The sequence below is a fragment of the Anser brachyrhynchus genome (assembly GCF_964034855.1).
Source record: "Anser brachyrhynchus genome assembly, chromosome: 4".
NCBI lineage: Eukaryota > Metazoa > Chordata > Aves > Anseriformes > Anatidae > Anser > Anser brachyrhynchus.
Window position 1 is genome coordinate 67,626,137 of NC_137698.1, and position 24,497 is coordinate 67,650,633.

General features: G+C 36.6%; 1 protein-coding gene across 12 annotated transcripts in view; it reads left to right on the forward strand.

Moving 5' to 3' along the window:
• Nucleotides 1-24,497, forward strand: part of SORCS2 (sortilin related VPS10 domain containing receptor 2) — a 553,956-nt gene that overhangs the window by 436,151 nt on the left and 93,308 nt on the right. For all 12 annotated transcript variants that reach the window (XM_080592004.1, XM_080592009.1, XM_080592010.1 and 9 more), the window contains 4 exons: nucleotides 3,309-3,382; nucleotides 12,993-13,057; nucleotides 15,217-15,335; nucleotides 19,417-19,506. In XM_080592004.1, coding sequence (XP_080448130.1) covers nucleotides 3,309-3,382; nucleotides 12,993-13,057; nucleotides 15,217-15,335; nucleotides 19,417-19,506 — 348 coding nt within the window. The remainder of the gene's footprint in view (nucleotides 1-3,308; nucleotides 3,383-12,992; nucleotides 13,058-15,216; nucleotides 15,336-19,416; nucleotides 19,507-24,497) is intronic.

The window sequence follows — 24,497 nt, forward strand, 5'->3', positions numbered from 1 at the left end:
AAAACACTAAATGGCAGAATCTTTAAGAGTCATAGCATACTGAAGAAGTTAACCATCCACACACAAGTGTTTTAAAGTGATTAAAAATATTTGTCAGGAAAGAGAAGGGGATAGGAGCTCAAAGTGAGGCATTTCCTTTGTGTTTTGATGAATTATGCAATAGGGAGGTTTTCAGGCATTTTATACTTGGATAATTATCCAAAACAAGTGATACTATTACTACCCACACTTAAAGTGCAACTTGGCAAAAAACTACAAAATACTAAATAATAACTCTTTAGTAGTAGCAGGGAAGGTTAGGTAGAGTCAACCATAACTTACTGGACAAGCCCTGCATCTTTACCGAAGATGTTAAGGAAGGAAGGGTGCCTTTGACTATAACTGGGCAAGTAATCTGCTTCAATTTTGTTTAAGATCTGTCAAAGTTGGCTTATCAGGAAGAAGTGATATTGGCAAAGGAGGAGTTGAAAATCAGACTTGCGGCTTGACATGAAAAGAAGTCACTGTACTAAACTCAAAGGTTTCCAGAGAGTCTGAATCTGAAGCCAAAATCTGAATTTGGCCTAGAGAGATTGCATACTCCAGATTTTTGAGTTAATTAATTTTACTTTCACTGAAATAACATAGTATCAAGAAGTTATATGAGCTAAAGCTCAGGAGAAGCCATTACCTCCTGTTACTCAAATGATTTCTTACAAAGGCACTTTTGAGAATACAAGGAATGCAGGATCAAGTCCTTCATAAATAGCAATCAGCAAGCTTCTCTGTCTACTGCAGCATCACGGCCTTTCTCACAACTTCTGATTTGATTTAGTCCTTATTTTATATTGCTAAATCTGCATGGTTCTTTCATTCAGAAGCCTAGATTTTATTTAAATACAGCTCTAGCCTCTGGCTGACACCATAAATGAATGCAAATCTAGTCAATGTATTTGGACTAATCCATTTACTGTCTCAAATCTATACTCCCTTTTTCTGGCTACCTCAGCAATAATGAATAACAATCAGCTATTCACTGAGTCTCTATAAATGCTTTTTGATTTTTAAAACTTGACAGAGATACAGTAGATTTTAATTGTTCATTGGGAAGCTGTAAGGATGGAAAAATGGTAAAAATAAGACATGCATTTTTAATTTCTTTTCAAAGTGATTCCCTACAGTTATTATATGAGTGATAATAAACATCTATTAGATGTGTTCACTAAAGCCAGAAATTTTAGCTGTCCACTAATATAACTGTTTTCACCTCATATCTAAGCTCATTTGGTAGTTTTATTGTATGCAGCTATTAAAAACCAAAAGCCATATGGGTATTTTTTTTTCGTTTTAAGGAATTCAAATGTGTGCATAAGTTTGGTACAGGTTATTTTTTTTTATTTCTTTCAAATAGCGCATCAGTTAAAAATCCCTCTCAGTTTGAATGTTTCATTATTCCTACTTTGTTCTCCCTTGCAGTAAGATTGCAAGGGCTTCTCACTACACAAAATCAAACTGTTTGTTCATAAGCCCATACACTTAAAATTTAAATGTGTGTGGAAGGTTTATTTGGATCAGTAGAAAGGGCCAGGGTGTGGTTGGGTTTTGATTTGTTTGTTGGGTGGTTTTTGTTTTTTTTGTCCTCCACTGCAGTCATCACTGTTCTAATGGTGAGATTCTTCTCGAATTTTCTTCTGAAATTCATCCATGACAAAAAAATACATCTTTTTGTTATGTGCCACTGTTGTCTGTTATCACAAATCGCTCTTTTCTCTCTTCCAGGAACCTCTGAATTCTTGTTTTCTTTGCAGGTTGGACACCAGAGTTAGGGCAAAGCTTTAAATGATTCTCTCTTCCAGGTTTATAGTGGTTTGCTGTGGCAGGTACCTAGCTGAGCAGGGCCCACCCTTTGATGACCACAGTCAAAATGGTGGTCATCTTTTCTGCCTGTGGTGGCAAATGTTTGAAAAAACAGCTCAGGTTCTCTGCTCTGAATGGTTTGGCCAGTGCAAAGCCATGCTTCTCCCTCTCAGGAGGATGCTCTTCACTCTGACTTTTTGATTCCTGGATTATTTCTGTCTGTATACTGGCTGGGTCAACATTGAAGTAAACTATCTGAGTCCTGATCATCGTTTCTTACCACAGCTGTGCTCTACCTGCTTTAGCTGATTGTGCAGTGGAACGAAGCCCAGTAATTTTGAAGTACATAATAACTGTAGGAAATGCTGTTTTATTTCTGTTTCAAATGTAATGAATACCTGCAGAGTTTATGTCGAGGGAAATTACCTCAGCCTTTATCTTTACATAGTAATATTGCTGTTTTTCACTAGTAAAACATAATTCATAGTTTTATTCGTTTGCCACTGAACCTGCAATTTTAAAAGAAAAACATTTCTTACTAGTCCTCATAAGATTCTCTCCTCTATAATGGGTGGTGACTGAACAGGTGAATTATTCCCACGTCAGAGTAGGACAATTTTATTTGCATTTTTTCCCCCATTCAAAACATTAAGAGAAATCCCATCATATGTAAATTGAATCAAACAAGAAATGCATGTAGACAGCAGGGGGCTTTAAATCTGTCTCATAGGTATTTGCTATTTTAACTAGAGGAAACAGATTATGAAGGCAAATGCTAAAGAAGGGAGATTTTTGAAGAGCTATTTTATTCCCCATTTTATATTGGTTAAAACAGCTTTGGTCTGCTCTACTGATATCCATCCGTATCATTAGCATTTGATTTTTGGCAGGAATGAGCTGTTCTGAGGGAAGGTGGAACTGGAATCATCCTCTTCCTTCAGGGCATCATCTGCCACACTGTTGAGTGACCATTTCTCATAGGTCTCGGATTGCTATCCATGACGCATGCACCTAAATACATCTTTCCTCATCAAATCTCTAAAAAGTATTTCTATAATATCTTTTGGTCCTGTTTTAGCAGAGTTTTAAATCCATTGACTTCCTAGCTTAAGTATGTCTGATGGAATTAAGGCCTGAAGCATAAAGGGAGCATTTGTGCTTGTTTTGTCAATGAAGGGAAAGAAGGAGAAGAAAAGTATCCTTGTACCCTCCCTTTTTTGTAACTTTGTTGGGGTCAAAAAGAATCTGACCCAAAATGAATTGTGAATTGTTTTCATGGTGGACAAGAAGACATTGTCACTGAGTTTTGTTCTTTATAGAAAGTTATTGTGGAGAGTTCCTGGAATTTTTTTTTTCTTTGGTGTGCAATCTGTCATTTTAATAGTGACATGGGACCTCTCTTTTAAGATGTATATCGTTAAATGTATATCATTAAGTTTCCTATTACCTATTCTCTTTTTTTTTTTTTGTAGGTTTACGCATCTATTGACTTGGGGAAAAAATGGACTCTTCTGCAGGAGCGAGTTTCAAAAGATCATATTTTTTGGTAAGATGCCCATTATCTTCCAAATAATAATAATAATTAAAAAAAAAAAAAAGAGGAGCAAAAATATTTTGTTCTAATCAAGAAAGATATTTTCAGATGTACTAAGGACAGTAGGAGCTTTGGTGTCTTTTGCAGATTGAGTATGTCAGCATTGCTGCATCCACTACTGCAAATTCGTGCTCATGTCAGTGATTATGCTAAGTATCAGTGTATATGGGGGTTAATAGCTCTAGTTCTATGGAGCTGAAGATTAAAGAGAACTGTAATGTCCAATGAAATTGCTTTTTGTTTTACTGGTAAAATTGATCTTTAGAAAGGAGAACGGTATTTTCACAGAGAAAAATCTATAACTTTTTTAAGAAATGTTGAATCAGACCTATTAACTGGAGTCATATGTAAACTTACACTATTAGGGAAACTGGTGAAAAATATGACTTTACTGAGTACACATATATCAAACGATTTTATTTTAGCTTGTCTCTTAAAACATTGAGAAAGTGATTTAAGCAGATTGCCAACATTTTTGAAGGATAAGTCTTGGTTTTTTTTTCTGCCAATTAAGTAATTTTGCAAAATACATAACTTCATTTGCATCAAAATTAGACTTTTGTGGTGTTTTTAATTGATTTTATATTTAAAAGTCTTCAATATGCACACTTAATATTTATCTGATTTCTATTGGAAAAGTCCAGATAATTCCACCTTTGACGTTTTACTTCAATGTATTAATATAGAATGTATATAACCATATTATTACAAGTAATTAGTATTTTTTATTACAGGATTAGTCATAACATGCCAGTCACTTTAGTTTTCTAAATGACTTTTGATTTGTTTTAGTTCTAGAATTGTCTCTGCAAAAATTAAGGGAGTTTTTATAGTTCCAAATGTATTTTTTTTTTTTGTCTGCAACCTACTTACTGCCCATACTAGTCTATGTTTTTCCATAGGAAAACAGCCTGTGGTTTGTTTGTAGTAACACCTATCTGATTTACTCCTGTCTGTCTCAGCCTTCTCTGCTGAAATATTTGAGTCAGCCAGATACTTTCTGCCTCCTTGCTCCTGCAAAATGTAGCCTTTCTGCAGAACTTACTGCCACTCAGCAGCTGGAGTTTTACAGGCAACATGCTTTACGTGTATCTCAACTATCATGCAAGCGGTATAATCACTTAGTAGTTACACAGTGGTTAGGAAGTGTCATCATGAAGATTACATAGGGTGTAAATCAGGAGGGTATTTAGCTCGGTCTCTAATTAAATAAACTTTTGAAATAAATTCAGTCTGAAAACTGTTGAAGTTGCTAACAGTTAAGGAAGAACAGCAGAATCCACTCCCTTGAAAAGTTGTTTAATGTTTTTCTTGTCTAATCCTGGGTGTACTTAGGACACAGAAATTATGAAAATTTAGCACTGAAATACATGTCGGTTTTGCTCTGACTCAAACTGTCAATGCTTTTTGAAGAAAAGCAAGCAAGTATATGCCTAACATTATTAAGTCTGTATTTTGCTGTATTTCAGAAACTTTATGCTTCTTTATATCACTCAGACACAATCAGGGAAAATGTCCCAGAACTTTGGCAGAAATAACTGCCATATATTACTTCAAACAAAGTTTGTTCATAAATGTCACATTCCTCTCAGAGAAGAGTAATAAATTCTAAGAATGTGTATGTTTATAAGCATTAGAAATAATTTCTGGGCTTTGTTTTCCCCTTTTTCAGTGGAGAGACCTCTCTGATCTCTCTCAAGAACTGTATCAGCCATCAACAGCAAAAATCCAGGGGCAGATATTTAGCACTGCATCATGACCATATGATCCTTCTCTAAAACTTATTAAGAGTCATAGAAATAAAGATCTATATTATACTTCTAAAAATAACGTGTGATGTTGCAATATATAAAGAATCTGCTGTGAATGGAGGGTTGGACGTGATAGTCTTCCTGTGGAAGTTACTCTAGCATTATATGAAATTTTCTACCCTTCATCATGGCCTTCATCACCTGAGTTATCTGAGTGCTGAATAGAAGCAAGTATTTGTGTAGTTTTCCATGAACGTACGATTTGTTGTCAGACCTTGGCTACTGGAACACTCTACTAAGTCCAGTATTGTTTTCTTGGCAATATGTAACATCCGATATGTTAAAGATAGGTGAAATTAATTCAAATTAATTGTGTATCTCTATAAATTAGGGCATGTGTCTTGCTGATACTGGCTGGTTGTGCTGAGAACATTTCACTGGGCAGGTCTTTAGCAAATGTTACTTCTTTGGTATCAATGGAGCTGTGGCACTGTATAGAAGTTTATAACATAGCCTAAGATTTTTATTTCAGCCTGGTAAATGCAGATATCCATCATAATATTTTCCTGTGCTTTTTAAAAACAATTTCCTCCTGTGCCTCCAGCAGAAGCCAGATATTCACGCAATTCCTGAAGAAGCTCTTTTTTTTTCTTTTTTTTTGAAAATCTGAATGCAATGAATTTAATGCAATGTCTTGTATATTTATTCTATGTGAAGGTCAGTAGGGACTGGGTAGTTTGTTTATGTGCAGATCTTATACTACACATTTCTAAGCAATATATTTAAATAATCTTCGAGGCTTTATGTGCTTTTTCGAGTGTTTTGGAATGTCCCTTAAGTGTTTTTGCAGTTCTAACATATGGAATTTGGTCTTTCATGATAGTGGAACTAATGGAAAGATTATTGATATCACTGGAAAGTGTATACTATCATCTCTATTTTAGCAGCACAGAATATTTTCATCCCGTCTGTGATTTAGTGTGGCATTTTCTCCCCCTCCTCCCTCTCCCCCCAGCTGTTTTCCCAATTTTTTTCATTTATACTTTTGGAAAGGAAAGTTGACTAATCTTTCATAGCAGTTTTTCTTCCCAGAGCAGCTTAGGAGGGCTTGGGAGGCTGCAGATGTAAAGATGGTTACAAAACTTATGTATTCTAGAAACTTCTTTGTTTTTCTATATTTGTTTTCTCATTGAAGTTGAAATGAAGAATCAAAATATAGGGGAAAATAAAACAAAAACTTGTTCAGTAAACTTCCATATCAAAATCCTGAAAATAAATTATTTTAATTAATTTCAAAGCAAAATCATGAAATGTAGATTTGAAATTAACTTCAGAAAATCAGTTAAGTTTCAATATTATTCAAAATAAAATATTTCATTTTGTACCTGCACTTAAAAATAACTGTTTAATTTTTTTGTAAATACTAGTTGAGAGGTTTCAGTATTTTTTTTTTGTGAAAAGTTTGATTTTTGAGCAAATTCTTGTGCATTAAAATTAAGAAATTTTGGTTACCATGACCAGTTTTATGTCTGGCTATAAACTACAACCACCCGTGCATTATTGTCCTGATGTGAATATTTCTATTGAAGCGGTGTTGTAGTGCCTAATCCTTGTAGTTTTTTCTAGTTCTTGGCATATTTGTTGGAGCATATGCAAAGAGTTTGCTTTAGAAAAAGAATAACCTGTCCCAGCAAAACACTAAGCACCCACACATCACGGGGTATATAATCGTTTTTATATATCAAGCCCATAAAAAAAAAAGTAAATAAAAAAATAAAAAATATATATTATGTGGTAATAGTCTAGAAGAAAGAATTCTGCAGTTTGGGATTCCTCTGCCTCTGCTGCTATTCTTTTCAGTCCCTAAGGCTTATGCACCAGTTAAGTTCCTTTTGATTTCTCAAAATAGAGCTTAGTAATACATAAGAGAAGAACAGATTGTGAATCAGCTGTCTACACCAGCACAAATATACCCCAGGACAGTAAGTCTTGAAGCAGTAATTACCAGAGAATTAGGCCCAGCATACTTTCATTATGATTTTGTCTGGAGCCTTAGAAATGTTTTATCCTCAGCTCACTAGAATATGTGGATACGATGTGAAAGGTATCTATTACTCTTATTTTTAGATATCGGTTCTCTGTTTTCATGAGAGGTGAAAACATAAAAATAAAAAATGATGAGTGTATTTGGGTAGAGCAGTTGTTCTCCAGGGACCAAAGTTCTGTTCTTATCATGAAATCCCACATGAGCAATCAATCATAGCTGCAGCCATTAATGTCAAGTGTAGCGAGTTCCTGCCTATTTGAGTGTCAGGTGAAAGAGTGGAGTTTAGAGGTGTTATGCCCTGAAGGAGAGAGAAATGGAAAGAAGATTTCATTGAGCTTTTAACATTGAATTTTGTGTGAAAGGCTCTTGTGTGGGAAGCCAGGGATCTGCGTGGGCAGTCATTCTTACATTTGACTTAAGCATTCAGGATGATATTTGTTTCTATTCCTATCTGTGTGGTGATGGGGATGACAAACCACTTTGGCCCTGCTGTTCAGATAAGTGTGGCAGGAAAAATGTTTTTATTAAAAAGTGTTTAGGAATAGGGAGGAAATGAGGAGCAACACACACTGGCCGTGCAAGGCATTGACTGAGTCATTGAAGGTGCATCTTTCAAAGAGATGTGAAGAAGGCAAGGCCTGAAACATAAATCAGTTGTAATCTACTGACTTTAGCTTATATAAATCAAATTGCGGTTTTGTCTCCCTGAGTAATCAGGTTGCCAAGAGTCAATTGCATTTTAAGCTACTCAGAGAAAGCATCTACATGCTTTTGACTTGCTTTCTAAGCAAGACAGTACCCTTAAACCAATGATGTGAATCACTAGAAATCAGTCAGTGTAAAGTGGGAACTTGTTACCTTTTGGGTAAAGTTCGTTTTAAGGGATGATAAGAGGGCAGATAGAGGAGACGTGCAAGTTTTCAGATGGCATTTCATTGGAGACTAAGGCACATTAGCAAGCGAGTTTGTTTTGATTTGGTTTTGGATTTGGATGGTATATTTGAAGATATCTCTTCATCAATATGCATCCAAGTGAACTGGATCGAATATTTAACAATGAAGGGGGACCTATTGGAAGGAGAGGAGACACATGTCCACAGCAGACTCTACTTGATTAGTGCTCACAGGCAACTGCTCCTCTACAAAATGAGTCCATGCTGCAGAAGTAAAATATGAAATAATTACCACGTAAAGGATTGATGCTTGCAATTCACATTTTGCAATATGTATTATTACATAGCAGTGGTAATTTTTGTTCATGTATATTACATAAATATAAAATTCTAGGTAAGCATTGATATTTTTCTAGTATTGCATACAACTGGAATAAGAAATTACTGGGGCAGTTTGTGAGGAAGAGAGTTAGCTGAATAAAAGCAAAGTTGTTATTAAAGTAATGCCAAATGTCTGCTAACTTGCATTCTTAACAGAGAACTCTAAATTTTAAATTCTTAGAATTTTAGCATTGTCATTTAAAAATATAAAATTTTAAATGGCTGTATCATGGAGTATATATTTATACACAGACCAAGATGGACGCAGAGGTCTTATTAGTCCACTCCACTCTTTTTATGCTGATGCAATGCTGATCAAGTTGGTGTAATGTCTTGGTGGAGCACTAATACAGAAAAGTGAAGTTCATGAAAAATCTAATCTTTTGGAACTTCTCTACAGTCTCAAGCAACATATACATAAAAAAAAAAAAAAAAAGCTGTAGTGTCCCTCAAGAGGCCAAATTCAGCCCTGCCTTGTGTATGGAAACAAAAGTGCCCTGATTTTTCACTCCTTTGTGCTTTAATTGATTAGGTGCATCTTTATGAGCTTTATGACATAAATAAATTTAGACATGCACAACAGCTGCACCACGGCAACCCTGCATCACGGCACCACCCAAAGGTGCTGCTTTTCTTCTGCAGGATTGGTGCTCAACTGCCTTCATGGTGAGATGTTTTAAGAAACAGAAAATCAATCCCTCCAAAAATTCCCCAAATTACATTGTGCTGAATTAATTTTCCCGAGAGGCTCAACATGGTGTCAGACAAGTACCAGTGCTAGCACAAGGGAGGTGATGGGAACTTGTGTTCACAGGAAAGGGAAAAAGCATATTGAGGCTGCCTATATTCACAACACCCTACAATCAAGTCAGTCTATTTTCATTTTGAAGTGTTGTAACCACACTGTAATGCGATCTGAAATGCTGGCATGTTGCACTTGCTTTAACCAGAACAGTAAAATTTGTCTGATCTAAAATTAAAGTTTTTGTTTTTGTTTTTGTTTTTTCTCCAGTGGAAATTTTAAGTGCATGTTGTAAAAACTGAAATTGAGAAAAAATAGTTTCCAAGAAAGTGCTTGTTGTACTGAAAGTGCTCTTGGTACTGAAAGTACTGTACTGAAAGCTTACGTTTCTATTTGAAAATAGAATTTGATGTTGAAATTACAACAAAAAAGGAAGAAGCTGCTGAATTACAAGGTTCCATTGTGTCTGTAAGATGAAAGAGATCCTGTCCTAGAGGTGGCTCAGGAGCAGTGAGCAGTGCTTGTGAATAGATGTGTGGACATAATCCTCACACTGGTATGATGTATCTATGTTGTGGTAGCAATAAGTTTATATATGAAAATATATTTAAAAAAAAAAAGCTTAGATTTCTCCTTCAATATGAAAAAACATAACTGAGCCTTCCTTTTAAGTGGATCATTTACTGTATGTATGGTTTTTGCCCATCATTTTAGGAAAGCTATATTGCATGAGCAGATGGACTGAGACTGTTTAGCCTTGATAGTATGATACACCTTTTCCTTTGGTTCATCCTTTAAACACAGTTGAAATAACAATATTGCTGTTTAAAGTACTGTTGGCAGAGGACTTCACTGAATTGAATGGATTAGTTTATTCTTCAGGGATATTGCTTCAAGTTCTCTGCATTAGCTATACTCCATTCTGAAGATTTTCTTAGTAGCCATAATAGATGTGGTTTTTTTTTCAAGGAAAGAAAAAAGGACTGTTCCTAAGTGTTTGCAAAAATAGGCAAAAAGACTTCAGAGTTGGGAAACTTGCTCTATAGTTGATGTTCAAAAGTAGACTTTGAGGGTTTAATGTCTTCAGTGAGTAAATAGAGAGCCATCTGTACAATTGGAGTAATATAAAACACAAAACCTGTCTTTGAAAAAATGAATTTGTTTCCTTATTTTATTTACCTAATTTTTGCCTCTCAGAATGGATAAACTCTGCACTTAAAGAGTACATCTTACATGTTAGATGTATCGAAAGTGAGGTATCTATGGGTATAGCTTAATGATAATTTCTTTTGGCAGCTCTGTGGCTTCTATCTTTGTGGGGTTACCTTTAAATTAGACAGTTCCAAGCACTGGGACCTGGCTGGTTCAGTGGAACAACTGAGGTGGTGACGGAGAGGCAAGACTGGGAACACAGGAGAGAGGTGGCTTAATCTGGTAGAACAATGAGTAGAAATGGTTGTCAAACTGCAGCATGGAGTTGTCACCCTAAACCTTCTGTGTAGTCAGTGGAGGTGATCCAGCTGGTTTAAGAAGAGAGGACTTACCCTCTGGAAGTAACTGTTCTCCTGTTTAATGAAGCATAGTTTCAAAAGGGGGAATAGGGGGAATGTCTGAACTTCAGGGCGAAAGAGGTATTACTTTTTCCTGACTGGGTTTGAAAGAACTTTCCTTGTGATTTTTTTCACACCTACTGAAATACAAATCTAAAGGAGAGATGTAGTGCAGGTTGGAAGCTTTCATGTTGTGTGTACATGCGGTGTTCATTAACACCCATCAGTTGCAACCTCTTGCACTAAATGATTACACTGGAAATGAGATTAGACTCTACTTGTGCCAGCTGCCACTGTTAGGAGGTACATGATGGACAGATCATTTTCACTTCTGAGCTATTGAAAGAAGTGTGTAAAGGTATTGACGTATATCTCAAACTGTGCTCATGAAATCATGTGTAATGAGTTATAGACAGAAGAGTTTTTTTCACAAGTACCCCAAAGCTGTATTATTGGTACCAACCAGCAAGTCAGGCTGAGCCGCAAAAAACTTCAAGCCTAAAGTTTCTGTTAGTTTGTAGTTCAGCTGCATGAGGTCTAGAACAAAAGATAAAGTATTCAACAAACATAATTTTCTTCCTTCGAAGAGCTGACTGCAAAGTAAATAGAAGGTTTGATTTGGTATGTCGTGAATATCTAGAAGAAGTAGATAGTGTAATAGATAATGTACACTGCAAAAAGTAGTCCACAGATCTCCCCCCCACCCCCGCCCTGTTCAGATACACTTTTATCAGACCTCCGTGAGTATAATAGCTTTTCTGACTTAATGTATTGTCTCCAAAATACTCTAATAGTTTGTGTTTCAGAGACACAATTTCTTAGAAAATGCAGGACTTTTCCATGCATTTACTAAAAAATTCCTAGTAGAAGTTTCCTTCACATCTCAAGGCTTGGCAGAGCTCATCACTCCCCCTCCCTTTCCTTATTCAGACTGATCATTTATCTTATTAGGAAAAAACAGCAATGCGATTATTTCTGGTTGTTATGCAGCAGTGGAAATCATCCAGTCTCTTCCCCCTGGCCTGCATTCCCAAGGAGCCACCAATTACTGAGTCTGAGTTTTCACCGCTCCTCATAAATCAATGTTATTAAAATCATTAAACAATGATGTAATTTCAATCCAAAGTATTAGCTTTATTGCATTTGATTATTAATAATTGTATCAAAATGATCATTTTCTCTAAGTATTGTAATGAGGTTTTTTAGTATATGAGTCCAGATGTACTTTGTCACTCAGCGCACCTCCTTTGCATGTCTTCAGCTCACATCTGCTGACTCGATGGACACACATTGCCAGTGAAGAGCCTTGTGAAAAGCAATGTAGCTATATGGGAGTGAGGACGGATTCTGCTTTTCTTTGTGACAGCATGAGTGTCATCTCCAAGCTATCTCTGCAGAATCTTCCTGACTAATGGCAATGTAAGAGCCAGGAAAAAGCACAGCTGTGGCTGCTGTCCCTAGGTTGGGATGGAAGCCCTGAGGGTAGAAAGCTCATCTTTTGGCTAACCATATTTAACATGGGAGATATTAGGAGAAAATCAGCCTGTATTCCCCATGCACTTTTTCAAAGTTAAGCTGTGCTTTGATCAATTCTGACTGAATTTCCTTCTCAGGATATCCTTCTCAAAATTATTTTTCACTTTCTTCCTTTGTCGAAGTAGAATCTACTCTTCTTTCGAATATACTTACCAGTGACGTATCAATTAGTTATGGAAGGGATGTGTCAAGTTTAAGGTATTTCTAATAAGAATGGAATCCAACTTTTCTCTAGCCCAAAATCTGCCTTGTAGTCTCAAATGTCAGAGGTAATTGTAAAAAGATACTCAAAAGCTTGCCAGTAAATATGAGTGCACGTGTAGCTGTATATATTTATGTATAAACTTGGGATTATAAAGTTTTGTTTCCAATTTCATAACTATTTTGGTTCTTTTCTCCAGTTGATATTAGGATCCTATTTGTATGCGTATTTTAGTAAGAGGTATTTTAAATAAATTTAAGGAGAAAAATATAATACCAAGTACAGAAAAAAATGGTTTCCATCTAATGTTAGTAATATGACATTATAAATGGGGTTTATTTTAATTTCCCAGCTAGAAGAATGTTAAAGCTGGTTAGCATGAAATCCTCTCTTGTCTTCCATCCACATAATTACAATTCTGTAGCTGGCTCTGCATAACTTGATTATATTATGTTCTCAGGGCCGTTGCTGGAGTTGACGGAGACCCTGATTTAGTTCATATGGAAATCCAGGACCCCAGTGGAGGTATGCAAATGAAAATGTTATCATTTGATTCCCTAGGGTATAGTATTTCTCTTTGTTTTAGAGAGTACTTTTTGGATTGATTTTTAGTCAGAAGTACAAGTCAGATTCTTGCTCTGTTTATCTGTAGTCAGTAAAGCTGTCCTTTTATATAAAACTATAGTATAATTTAAAATTTACTTGTTTTCCACTCTAAGATGAATTGACATCAAGATGCTATGCTCTGTTGAAAACTTCCATTAATAGTGCAATTTGTTCTGGCAGTTAAACATTGAACATTTTTTCCTGATTTGCGAATAAAACTGGCAATGCAGTGGTAGTGCTGGGTAAGTGTCTGTTAAAGTGAATCGTTGCGTATGTCAGTCCTATTGAACTAACCACTGTCTCCCAGAATTTCCTCATGTTACAGCATCTAGACCCTGAGACTTCAAACGCAAAATAAATGAAAAAGCAGATCAGCAGTGAGGATGTGATGCAGTAGAGTCACCGTGATTCAAAAACTTTGTATGGTTTCTTGTTGCCAATTGTACTGTTGAAAGATGATCTAACTCCTTGAATCAGGTCATCTAAGCTCCTTTGCAGTCTTATAAATTAATTGTAAAGGATGCACAGTTTGACTTTCCTTTATCCCTGAAGGTTTTCTTTTTTTTTTTCAGCCCTATAAAAAAAAAAAAAAGTCAAGAAACCTGGATGACAAATTACCTAAATCTTTTATCATTGATATGAGCCCTTCACAGCCCCATCAGCTGCTTTGTGTAGAGACATTGTAAGAAGTTTGTTTAGGAGCTGGATGGATTTTCTATTATTTTTTATATATATATATATATATATATATATAAAATTTAAGAGAAACAGCAGAAAATGAGAAAAAAAATGAAATGTTTACTGCCTGGCTGGGTTCTCAATTAACCACACTTAAGGTCAATACAAGTATTGCCATTTATTTTAGTGGAAACAGTATCTTTGTACTACCTGTCTGATAAAGCACTAAAATATATGTCCTGTGAACTATAAATAGGTGAAAGACTTTATGAGGGCCTTTTGCTGTGCTTGCTCAAATATCCTTGTGGTGATGATTTGGAAATAAGCAGGAGAACTTGGAATGACTCTAGCTGCCTTTTAAACAGGTCCAGATTATAAAACAAATATTTGTATTTAGCACACTGGTTTGGCCTTTTCTAATAAAAAATCCATAAAGTATGGAATGCATTTCCTATCACTGCAAAAGTAATGAAGGACATGCGTGGGGGTGCGCTATTTGCTCTTTCACACTGTTATCTGGAGCATGGAAAACATTAGTGATCTGAGCGCAGGGTCACTCATATAACTATTTTCTCACTGCACTTGGGAATGACAGCCATAGTTTGTGTTCAAAGGATTGTGGCGAAGGGTGAGCTTATACAAGGGCTTGAATCTAGGAGAAGGTTGTTGGGCTGCAGCTGGTTTAAGATATGATTTTGGCTCTCCTCTCCCTGCTTCATAGGAGCAGATTGCATCAAAGATGCAGCAATGCTCTCCTAACTACCCAGGCAGAAAAGATATTCCTTGTCCGTGGCTAACTGGACAGGAAGAGAGCAGCCATAGCCTCCACTGATACAAATCAGTGCAGGCTTTTTCAACAAGGTATTAACTCTTAGTACAGAAGTCCTGCCCAACAAAGCAGTTCTAATACTGTGTGTTAACTTTTCTACAGGGCTTTGAATATAGCCTTTCAAATTCCATACGCTGTCTAACCGAGTCTGATTCTCTTGTCACTCATCACAGTTTTATATTGGGGCTGATCTATTGATTTCAGTTATGTTGTGTAAGGCTGTAGTTTCTATAAATGAGTAATTTGGCTATGTGCATAGGTTAAGTGAGAAAAGAGGCTCCTTCTATTATCCCCACCTATGAATGTCTCATTCATCTAATCCCTAATCTCTCTGGACCAGCAACATTTGGAGAACAGGCTACCGCCTATGAATGATCTGAACTGTAGGCAGTGAATGTATTCTCAGTACATTGGAAATTGTAAAAAATCTTGTACGAAGGCTTAACATAATAATATTACAACTAACTCAACTGGCAAAGGCAGCACTTTCCCTACAGGAATAACATTTTATACTGCTTGTTTCTTTTTCCCTTCAAAGCCCTGTCAAATGTTTCTGTCTCTCTTCCCTCAGGTTATCGCTACATCACTTGCCAGATGCAAAATTGCTCTGATAAGACAATGACAGTCCAGTTTGCTGGTAGCACTGACCGGGATTCCCTGACTGTGCAGGATGACTACATATTTCTTCAGGTAAAGCCACTTTCTGGGGAGACAACCCATTTTAAAATTCAGAAGTAAAATTTTAGACAGTACTGCAGCACTGTAATTTAGGAGCATGGAGAAACCTGTTCCAGAGTATACATGATGATTTATGAATATTTACATGGAACAACAACAACAAAAAAACACAATCTTTAATTTGTGCAGCTGATTGCTTGTGTATCCAGTTGATTTTAATTCATCACTGACCTAGCTTTAACTAGACTGAAATTTTCAAATGGCTTATGTGGTTCAAAATTGCTTTTTATAAATACTATTGTATGTTAGGCAGAACACAAACTTCTGGGGTCACAACTTTTTGTGGGTCCTTTCCATATTTGCATACCATGAAAAGATTTCCTAAGAAGAGCATCCAAGGGAAGCCACTAGCAGAGTAGTGGCTCAACTTCTTCATATGGATTCTCCTGTGAAGAGATGTTTTTGAGAAAGAAGATACATGACTGTGCTTAGGAAGCAAAAGTGTGGAATGGCCATAGCTTGGGAGCAACTTGTGATGATCCAAATTACATTGGGGTTATTTCATTCCCAAACTAAAAAACCTGCATGAACAAACTTGGGCTGGAGCTCTGTCAGCCTTATGGCACCAACCAAGTGCAACTTAGGCCTAGCTGAAAATATTATTTCAAGTGTTTGGGAGTCGTCTTGATTTGAATCTGCCAGAGCTGCAAACTTCTCAAAGAAATGTTATATCCTATCCGTTTTTTACTTTTTTATTTTCCTATGAGGTCTCGTGTACTTTCCCCAGTGATTGGGTATGATATTTCCCTTATTTTGATATGATTTGCTTGTTGTAAGGTTTGTCTGTTTATTGACTCTTGCAGAAAGGCAGCTTTATGTGTAGATAGCTTTCCACACCACTGTCTTGGTGTACATTAGACTGGCTTTTTTTGCAGCTTTCCTCTCTTGTGGTTGTTCCTTCCAAAAGGATTTGTAAATTGATAGAGATGAAAGATCAGCACTCCTCTTGGTCAACGCAGAAGTTTCAAGGACCCACACAGAAACAGCAAAATGGATTTGGAAAAAAATTTTTGAATTCGAGTGGGCATTTTTCAGCTCAGGTCTAGAACTTGTGGCACCCATTTCATTCAAAACTATTATTATCTGTGGCTCCCACAAGGCATGCTTTAAAATCCATTTCCCAGTTTGTAGGTGGTGAAAAGTGCATCTCACCACGTACAGTTCCAGACTGCTGCACTCAGCAAAACACAGACTGCTTCCTCTTCGAACATTTGTGTATTGCCAGACATCTTGTATAATTGCATCTGGAGCCATTGTTGTTCTATCTCATAGCAGGCATGGACAAACAGGAAATGGAAGCCCAACTTGGAAATGTACACATGAGTTTAACAGACAATTGCTTCTGCAAAACTATGCCATTGGTAACATAGTCTCTGTTGATTTGAGACCTATTAATGCTAGTAAAAGAGATATAAACATAAAAGGGTAGCATTCTCTAGTTCCCACATAAAGGGGAAACGTCTCTAGTCTTTTCCTTTCAGACTTACTGCAGTAAATCACAGTATGTACAATAAATCTCTCTTGTTGCTTAACTGGTTTACAGTTAGCCAGGTCCGTATTACAGAGGGATAGAAGGTATTGCTGGGATTCTTTAGTCATATGTGAAGTGAAGCCACCTTTGTGATGTGGTGCAGGACACTAGTTTTGGCATGTCCAGTGAAGCCACACAGCAGCTGTGCATCTTCTGAAACAAAGTGAAAATTAATTTTTTAGCTAGGCTGAAGTATTGCTATGGAAGTTATAATCAGACCAGGGACTGCTCTTGATATCATAGCAATATCTGCTTGAAAGAAGATGTCTCAGAGTCATCTGTGCAAAAATGAGTTTGAGACAGTCGTACGGCCCCTGGCATCACTAACCCATCCTAACCTGGTGGCTGTGAATCAGAGCGTTTCAGTCTGCAGGGCTAATCCTGTCCCCGCTCACAGACTTTTACCAACTTAGAGGAAATTCTCATCCCAATTTCTTTAGTATGTCTATATTCATAAAGATCAGCAGCTTTCCAACGCTCATTGCTTTTCTTCAGTTTGCACTGTCAGCCAGATGGTTTCAGAGGTGATTTTAGCAGGATTAAAGTTTTGACACTGTTTGAAAGCACAGACCAGCCTTTAATGTCAGTGGGGCTTGACACAACTAGCTGCTTCAACTTTGGTTCTCTGCTGCCTTGCATCATCTCTAGTCATTTAAAATGAGTGACATAAAATAAATGCATAATGAACATGAAGGCTATTGTAAGATGGATAAGACTGATATTTAACAGTAATTAAATAAATGGTGACCTTTTTGCTTTAATCCATCATTTAACAAATCACATTCCTAAAGGGCATCACATTCTTTCTACCACAAAAAAGGAGACTGGTTTAAAGAGTGAAGATGATTTCAGTGTTAAATACTTTGATAATTTTAAAATATTCAGGCAGGTGGACCTGCTGTCATACATTAACTTTATTTTTTACCAAGAAAAGTCGAGTTTATTTGCTTCGGGATAGGCTGTTCTCCAAATCAGGTTCCTTTTATAAACACATACTTCTTTAAGTATGTGATGGCCTACAGCCAAATATGCTGTTCATTGTGGCAAACACCATTTGATTTAAATAGTAGCAATTAACTGCAAAACCTCGATTTTTTACTCTCTTTTTAGTATTATGAAATCAACAATGAATCTTCATTTGAGATGTATCTTCCCTGAATGAGGTTATTTTTTAAGCCTTTCTTTCATAAATTACATTGAATTTCTACCTTTCATTTAGCCATCAGCTTACTCCATTTGCTTCCTTCTTTTGCTCTGCTATGACTTATATAGGAGGGTGAAGTAGAAAAACTGAATAAAGATGTGCTCATATTAACCTCTAAAATTGGCATCTCCTCCTCTATCTTTCTGTCTTAGTAAAATTTCATTTGACTGCTTGAACTAGACAGGATCCATATTTGTAGAGGAAGTGAAAAACCACAATAAGAATGTTTTTTGCCCGTGACAATGGCAATGACTTTGTCAGATGAGGTTTTGGCATTACATTTCTGACTAGAAAAAAAAATAATGCTGATGAATATTTTCAACAGTGTTTATGTAAAATCTTTCTTTTGGTCCTTTGGAACAATATTTGCATTGATTTTTTGGGAGTTACATAAAAGTCTTAAAATTACCACTGTATTGCCTATTACAAAGGGGAAAATGGGTGCTAATGAATAATAGTTATACACAGATGTTTCTTTCAATGTGCATTTGTTTGCTTGCTTTGGTGGAAATCTTCATAAAACCCCAGGTATGTTACATAAAACCTAATCTATCTTCAGTTCCATGCATGAAAACAGTGGAAATATGTTTTACCTCTCTATTTAAGTGTAGAATTGTGTCTTCAGGACATGTAACTGATTTTCAAACTGACTGACCAATGAACTGGGAATTGCGTCGTTATCTTCCATGCTGCATGTCAGCATCTTGCACTGGAAATGTTTTATCCTGTATAGAAAATAACAGTAAAATACAGTGAATTCTTTGTACAATGTTAGCATGAGTTACTCAGTCCTTTATGAACTGCCTTGAATTGTGGTGTTGGAGAACCACTTGCCCTTGAGGTATCGGCGTTCACAGCCAGTGTGCCACTTCCCTGCCTCCTGTCTGGTGAGTCCTGCTGCCAGGGTTTCTACAAAAGGACAGAAATGTGGAAGGCCAATGGGAGAACAGTGTACAGAGATATCAGAAGGACTGAGGTCAGTGAGATGCTGAAGTCTCAGGTATCACTCAAGGCAGCTGAATTGACAAAAAGAGGGAATTAAATCTCTTTCGTCTTCCTAAAGAAGGGGAGAGGGGGTTGATTCTATTTGGAGTCTGTTTTCTCACAACTTTTGATTTATTATTTTAGGAGCATACTGTGCAAATTAATCCTATGTAATAGAAGTAATAGCTATGTATTTCAATTGCAGATTTAAAAAAAATAATCTTCCAGTGAAAAAAAAAATCTTCCAAAATCTTCCTCTTTACATTTAATATAAACTATAAACTATCACAGGGTTCTGTTTTTCCTTTGTATAGACAACATCAGCAAATCGGACAAAGTATTACGTATCTTACCGTCGAAATGGCTTTGTACAGATGAAGTTGCCAAAATATGCATTGCCAAAAGTAAGTATACATGTTTTTCTTTCTACTTCTGTATTTTTCTTCTTCACTTTCACAGTAAACTAGCTTTGCTCTTTTCTTTTTTAAACCTCATTATTTTGAGATGATAATTTCTCCTTGTAATGGATTTCTAAATCCCATTTTTGGTATATTCTTCCCCTACTGTTTGTATGTTTATTCTAGGAAAGTAATAGCTTGTGAACCATAGAGGACAAGAACATAGGATAGCTTATACATCGTCAGTCACCACAATAGTTTCTGAGCTTTGCTTCCATGAAGCTGTGCTACATACCCTATGGCAATATAATGATATTGAGCAAGTGTTCTTCCAAGAATCAATTACAGTTTAATTCCACATGGTGTTTTCTGGTATAAGCATGAATAGTAATATAGGAGAAATTTAGCAGTGGATGGGTCTCTATCTCATTAAAGAATCCCAATATGGACTTTAATTACTTAACAGAAAGGCAGAGTTTTTTGTGAGATTCCTTCAGTCTAGCATATTTTTATAGTGACAAGGCTTCTATATTTGTGCAGTAAAGCACAGACAGATATTTACATACAGTCTGAATGATGCAATTGAAATTTTGTACTGCACACAATATGTTTCATGTTTTTAGGTATAGTTAGTAAGCATCTGCAATCCTGAACTGAAATAGTTTGCAGGTTTTTAAAGACTCAGTGGATAAAACCCAGCTAACCTGATCTGGCCTCACAGGTCACCTTGCTTCCATGAAGAAATTGTTCTCCTGACCTCATGATGTCTCTCCGTTTTCATGTGATTCTTTAGGATTCCTTCATTTTACATATTAGAGAACTAGAATATATCACCGTTGCGTGTCTTGAAATGCATTGGTTAATTCACTGCCCAAGTAGTAAAGGACAAAGGAGTACACTGAATTTACTTGTTTTGTTGTTATTTTTACAAAGCAAAGGATTTGTTAAATGCTGTTTTAGCATTTTATTTTTTTTTAAACTAAGTGATGGTCTGAAGACTTCTGCTTTCAAATATACAGCATATTAACAAAACCCTCAAATCAAATCCTCAGATACCATTTAGACAAGGATCTGAAATTTGGCTATGTTTTCAGTAACATTATGCAGATGACTGTTTGTTTGTTTGTTTATTTTGAAAAGAAAGGGATAGCCAGGGACAGGTAAATATATCAGCCCTTCCACATAATTATTTCAATGTTTTAAGGCCTTCAGCATACCCTTTATGCTTTCTTGGAGGAATTTGTAATTAGGAAAACAACAGAAGAATATCCAGATGTAAATGTTAAAATGTTCCAAATGTGGACATCCTGATTGATTACAGCCCACAAGCAACTCCTGCTGGGGCAGGGACCCCCAGATGACTTCAGCTTATGGGTGACCCATGCCAAGACAGAAGAAACAAAGAGGGAAGGAGCAAGGGAGGAAAGCAAGGAATAAGCAAGGAAATAAACCTTCTGGCTGATGACTCCAACAGCCCATTACCTCTCTGAAGTAGTTTGGTGGGACTGAATTACACAAAGTGGAAACAAGGAAGTTGAGGCTATGAAGAGGGTAGAAGAGGTGTTTGAATAAGCTCAGCCTGGATATGGGAGAGGAAAGATGTTTACCTAAGTGTTTAAATGTTTTTGTTTGTTTGTTTGTTTTGTCTTTGTTTTTCTCTATACCCAAATCAGTAATTAATAATGTGTTGTCAATAAATTAAAACAAGTAAAATTCTCTTAGTCTTGAATGTTTTGTCAAAATTCCTGAAGAAGCGCCAGCACATTAGTGCAAGTGTTGACGATTGTAATTTGTGTTGCAAAACAGTTATTTGTTGGGAAATGGAACAGGTTGCCCAGAGAAGCTGTGGATGCCTGGAGGTGCTCAAGGCCAGGCTGGATGGGGCTTTGAGCAACCTCGTCTAGTGGGAGGTGTCCCTGCCCTGTGATCTTTAAAGTCCCTTCTAACCCAAGCAGTTCTATGATTCTGTGAAATGGAAGGGTAGAAATCTTGTATGCAAGAGCTGAGCATTTCTTCCCGTGCTTTTGCATGGCCTGTTCAGGAATCATAGAATGGCTTGTGTTACAAGAGGTCTTAAAGTTCATCTAGTTCCAACCACCAAATCTATACCTTTCCACTGCAGTTTCATTATGATTCCCAGTAATCTACTGCAGCACAGTTTGTGCTTCCTGCTACTGCCATCACAAAGGAGATGAACATCTAACTTAAGTCTGTGAGAGTTGCACCGTGTGCTATGATTACAGACAGTAGTTCATATTCTATGTGGATGAGTACTTCAGGCATTCAAGAAAGTGAATTATTTATAATAAGCAGGATGCAGACTTTACCTCCTTCAAGAGATGTCTCTGATTTAAATATCAATATTTGTCATACACTATATTAGTAAAGGATGTGTTATTTTGGTTCAGATCTAGCTGTGAGGTACATCTTAATAAATGGGCGGAGGTTGTCAGAATCCAAGAACTAAATGAATTGTCTAGTTCTTGTAGTCATCCATGCTTGCAGTAGATAGGCTTGCATCATTGTGAAGAACAGCAGCAAATGTTATTGGAGGGCTAGAAACAAGCCACACAGTGGGGGACCTAGATCACAGTCCCATGGAGCTTTCCTTGGCAGCAAACCCAGTTTAAGAAGTTCACTTCAGTCATTCATTTCTACCGCTCTTCTGCAGTCCACTGTGACCTCTGTAGTGTTTGTGGGGCCACCATACAAACAAGATCAGTGCAGTGAAAAATAGCCTTAAGAAAAGTATAATTTGTTTTTCGAAAAGGAAGGTCAAGAAGCAATTTGATTATAGTGAAGAAGTCTCCTTGTGGGGAGAAAATACTTAAGAGTCTTAAAAGTGCTTTAGTAGAGAGAAGAAACCCATAGAGGGGAGCTGAAGAAAGTCTGATTCAAATTAGAAACTCAGCTGAGCTTCTTAATAGTGTTGGTGATTAATTATTTGAAAAGGTGCCAAGGAAAGTGACAGATATTCTAGGTTTTGAAGTTTTCAAATCATAATTGAGTGCTTTTCTGGGGGATTTGCTGTAACCATACATAAGTTATTTGCTCTGTCTGCGCTTTGTAAGTTGTGCAGAAATAATAGTTGGAAATTCTCTGGTTGGAAAGACAGTGAAGAGAGAAAACTAAGGGATCTAATAATCACTTTTAGCCTTAAAGTCCATGTGAAAAGGATGCTTAGTTTACTAGGCATATGATCTTACTGAGTGCATTTCTGACATATTCAGTGTCAGTCGTAACTCACTGGTCTTTCTGTTGTATGTTGTCTGGATTGTTTGAAATAGTGCTGCATGCTGAATTCTTTAATTCTTGGAAAATGTGGGTTTTGTTTATTTGTCTTTTAACTTCTAAGCAGATTAACTCCAGGCTTGACTGAATAAATAAATTAGAAGCTAATGGTTTCATTTTGGATAGAGTAAATAGCTAGCTAGGAACAGGATGACTGCGTCATTTGGAAAAGGGTGTTTTTGTGTTGTTCCTGGTTGAGACGGTGCCCGATGAGTGGAACGAAATAAACTGTATCCTTTTAGCATTTTGATGACACCTCCAAGAGAAGTTGCTTTGGTGTCTGCACGCAGCAGAGCTGAGAATTTCACTAAGAGGGCCTGGAAGCCAGACATCCATTAGAACAGCAGTAGATGTGAGTGATTTTAATGCCTTCTGTAAAAGATCCATTTTTTTTTGAAGTGATTTGCTATCTTTACATTATAGCAGATATTTTAGATACCACACAAAATAAGAACACAGCTCTGAAATTTTTCATCCCACTAAATTTCAGCGGGAACCATCAGACTGCAGTAGAAATGTATGTTTCAGTTTAATTTGAACAGAAGGAAAAGATAAATATCAGTAAATTACTAGTGAACTTTTGGAAAGAAGCAGAATATCAGCAAAGACACTGACATGTACACAGTACATCTAGGACATGGCAGTGAAGCTGCTACTTTTATGGTGATAGGAGATAAAGAAAATGAAATATTTTTACAAAGAAAAATTTTAAAGTTTGATTAAAAACTATAGCTTTTCAAAGAACTGAGTTTCAGGGTTTTTCAGTCTTAGATTCTGCCTAACCCAGATATGAAGCAGGACTGAAATAGGCTATATGTCCTTTTTCTCAAAAGAATGGAATGAAGCTTCAAAAAATCTGGATGGAGCAGTGGTTGTGTACAGGGAAGGAAAAACTGTCAGAAGATACTGCGGGCTGGTCAAGAATCTGTCTGACAACATCAGGAGAGCCCCAGGCTCTAGCCTGAGGGAATAGCACTGGGCTCTTCAGATATTCCTTTTTTTGCAGCACAGATGCATTTCACAGTGATCTTAAATGTGGAGGTAGAATGAGCGCTTTCAAATTGAGTGATTAAAAATGTTGTTGATGTCTCATGTTTTCGTTTCGATATGTAGATGTTGTAAATCTGTAAAAAAAAAAAAAAAAAAAATCATTTTTTTAATCGTATTTGCATTTGTGTTTGTATTTGTTGAAATGTAGCCTCAAAGTAAAAATGCAGAAAAGGATTAAAAGGACATATCTCAAGGCCTCCTTACTCGTGAGTCGAAGGCTGATAAAAGCAGCTTCCAGCCAAGCTTTGCAAGTTCTAAGCTTCATTTTATTTGTTGTTTCTTTTAGGCTCCAGATTTACAGTGCACTTTAGATTGACTTTTTGTAACACATCATAGCTACACGTATGTACAGAACAGAGCTGTTGGTGGCCACCTAAAGAACAGAATTCAGTGTTTTGTTTTGTTTTTTAGCTCTTTTCCCTGCTGTTGAGAGATTTTCTGTAGCATGTTTGACAGTGACATATGTCAAATCACACATCTGTCTCCTGTACTTGTCAGGAGTCATGTGCCGACTGCTGCCAGACAATGGTCACAGATTGGTGTGGTCAGCATCAAAGGCTGTCTCTATGCTCCCCAGAACAGGAGAGGAAATTTGGAGCTATTGATTTAAAACTGCGTTGGCTTTAAACTATATTCTGTTTTACCAAGATTTCTTG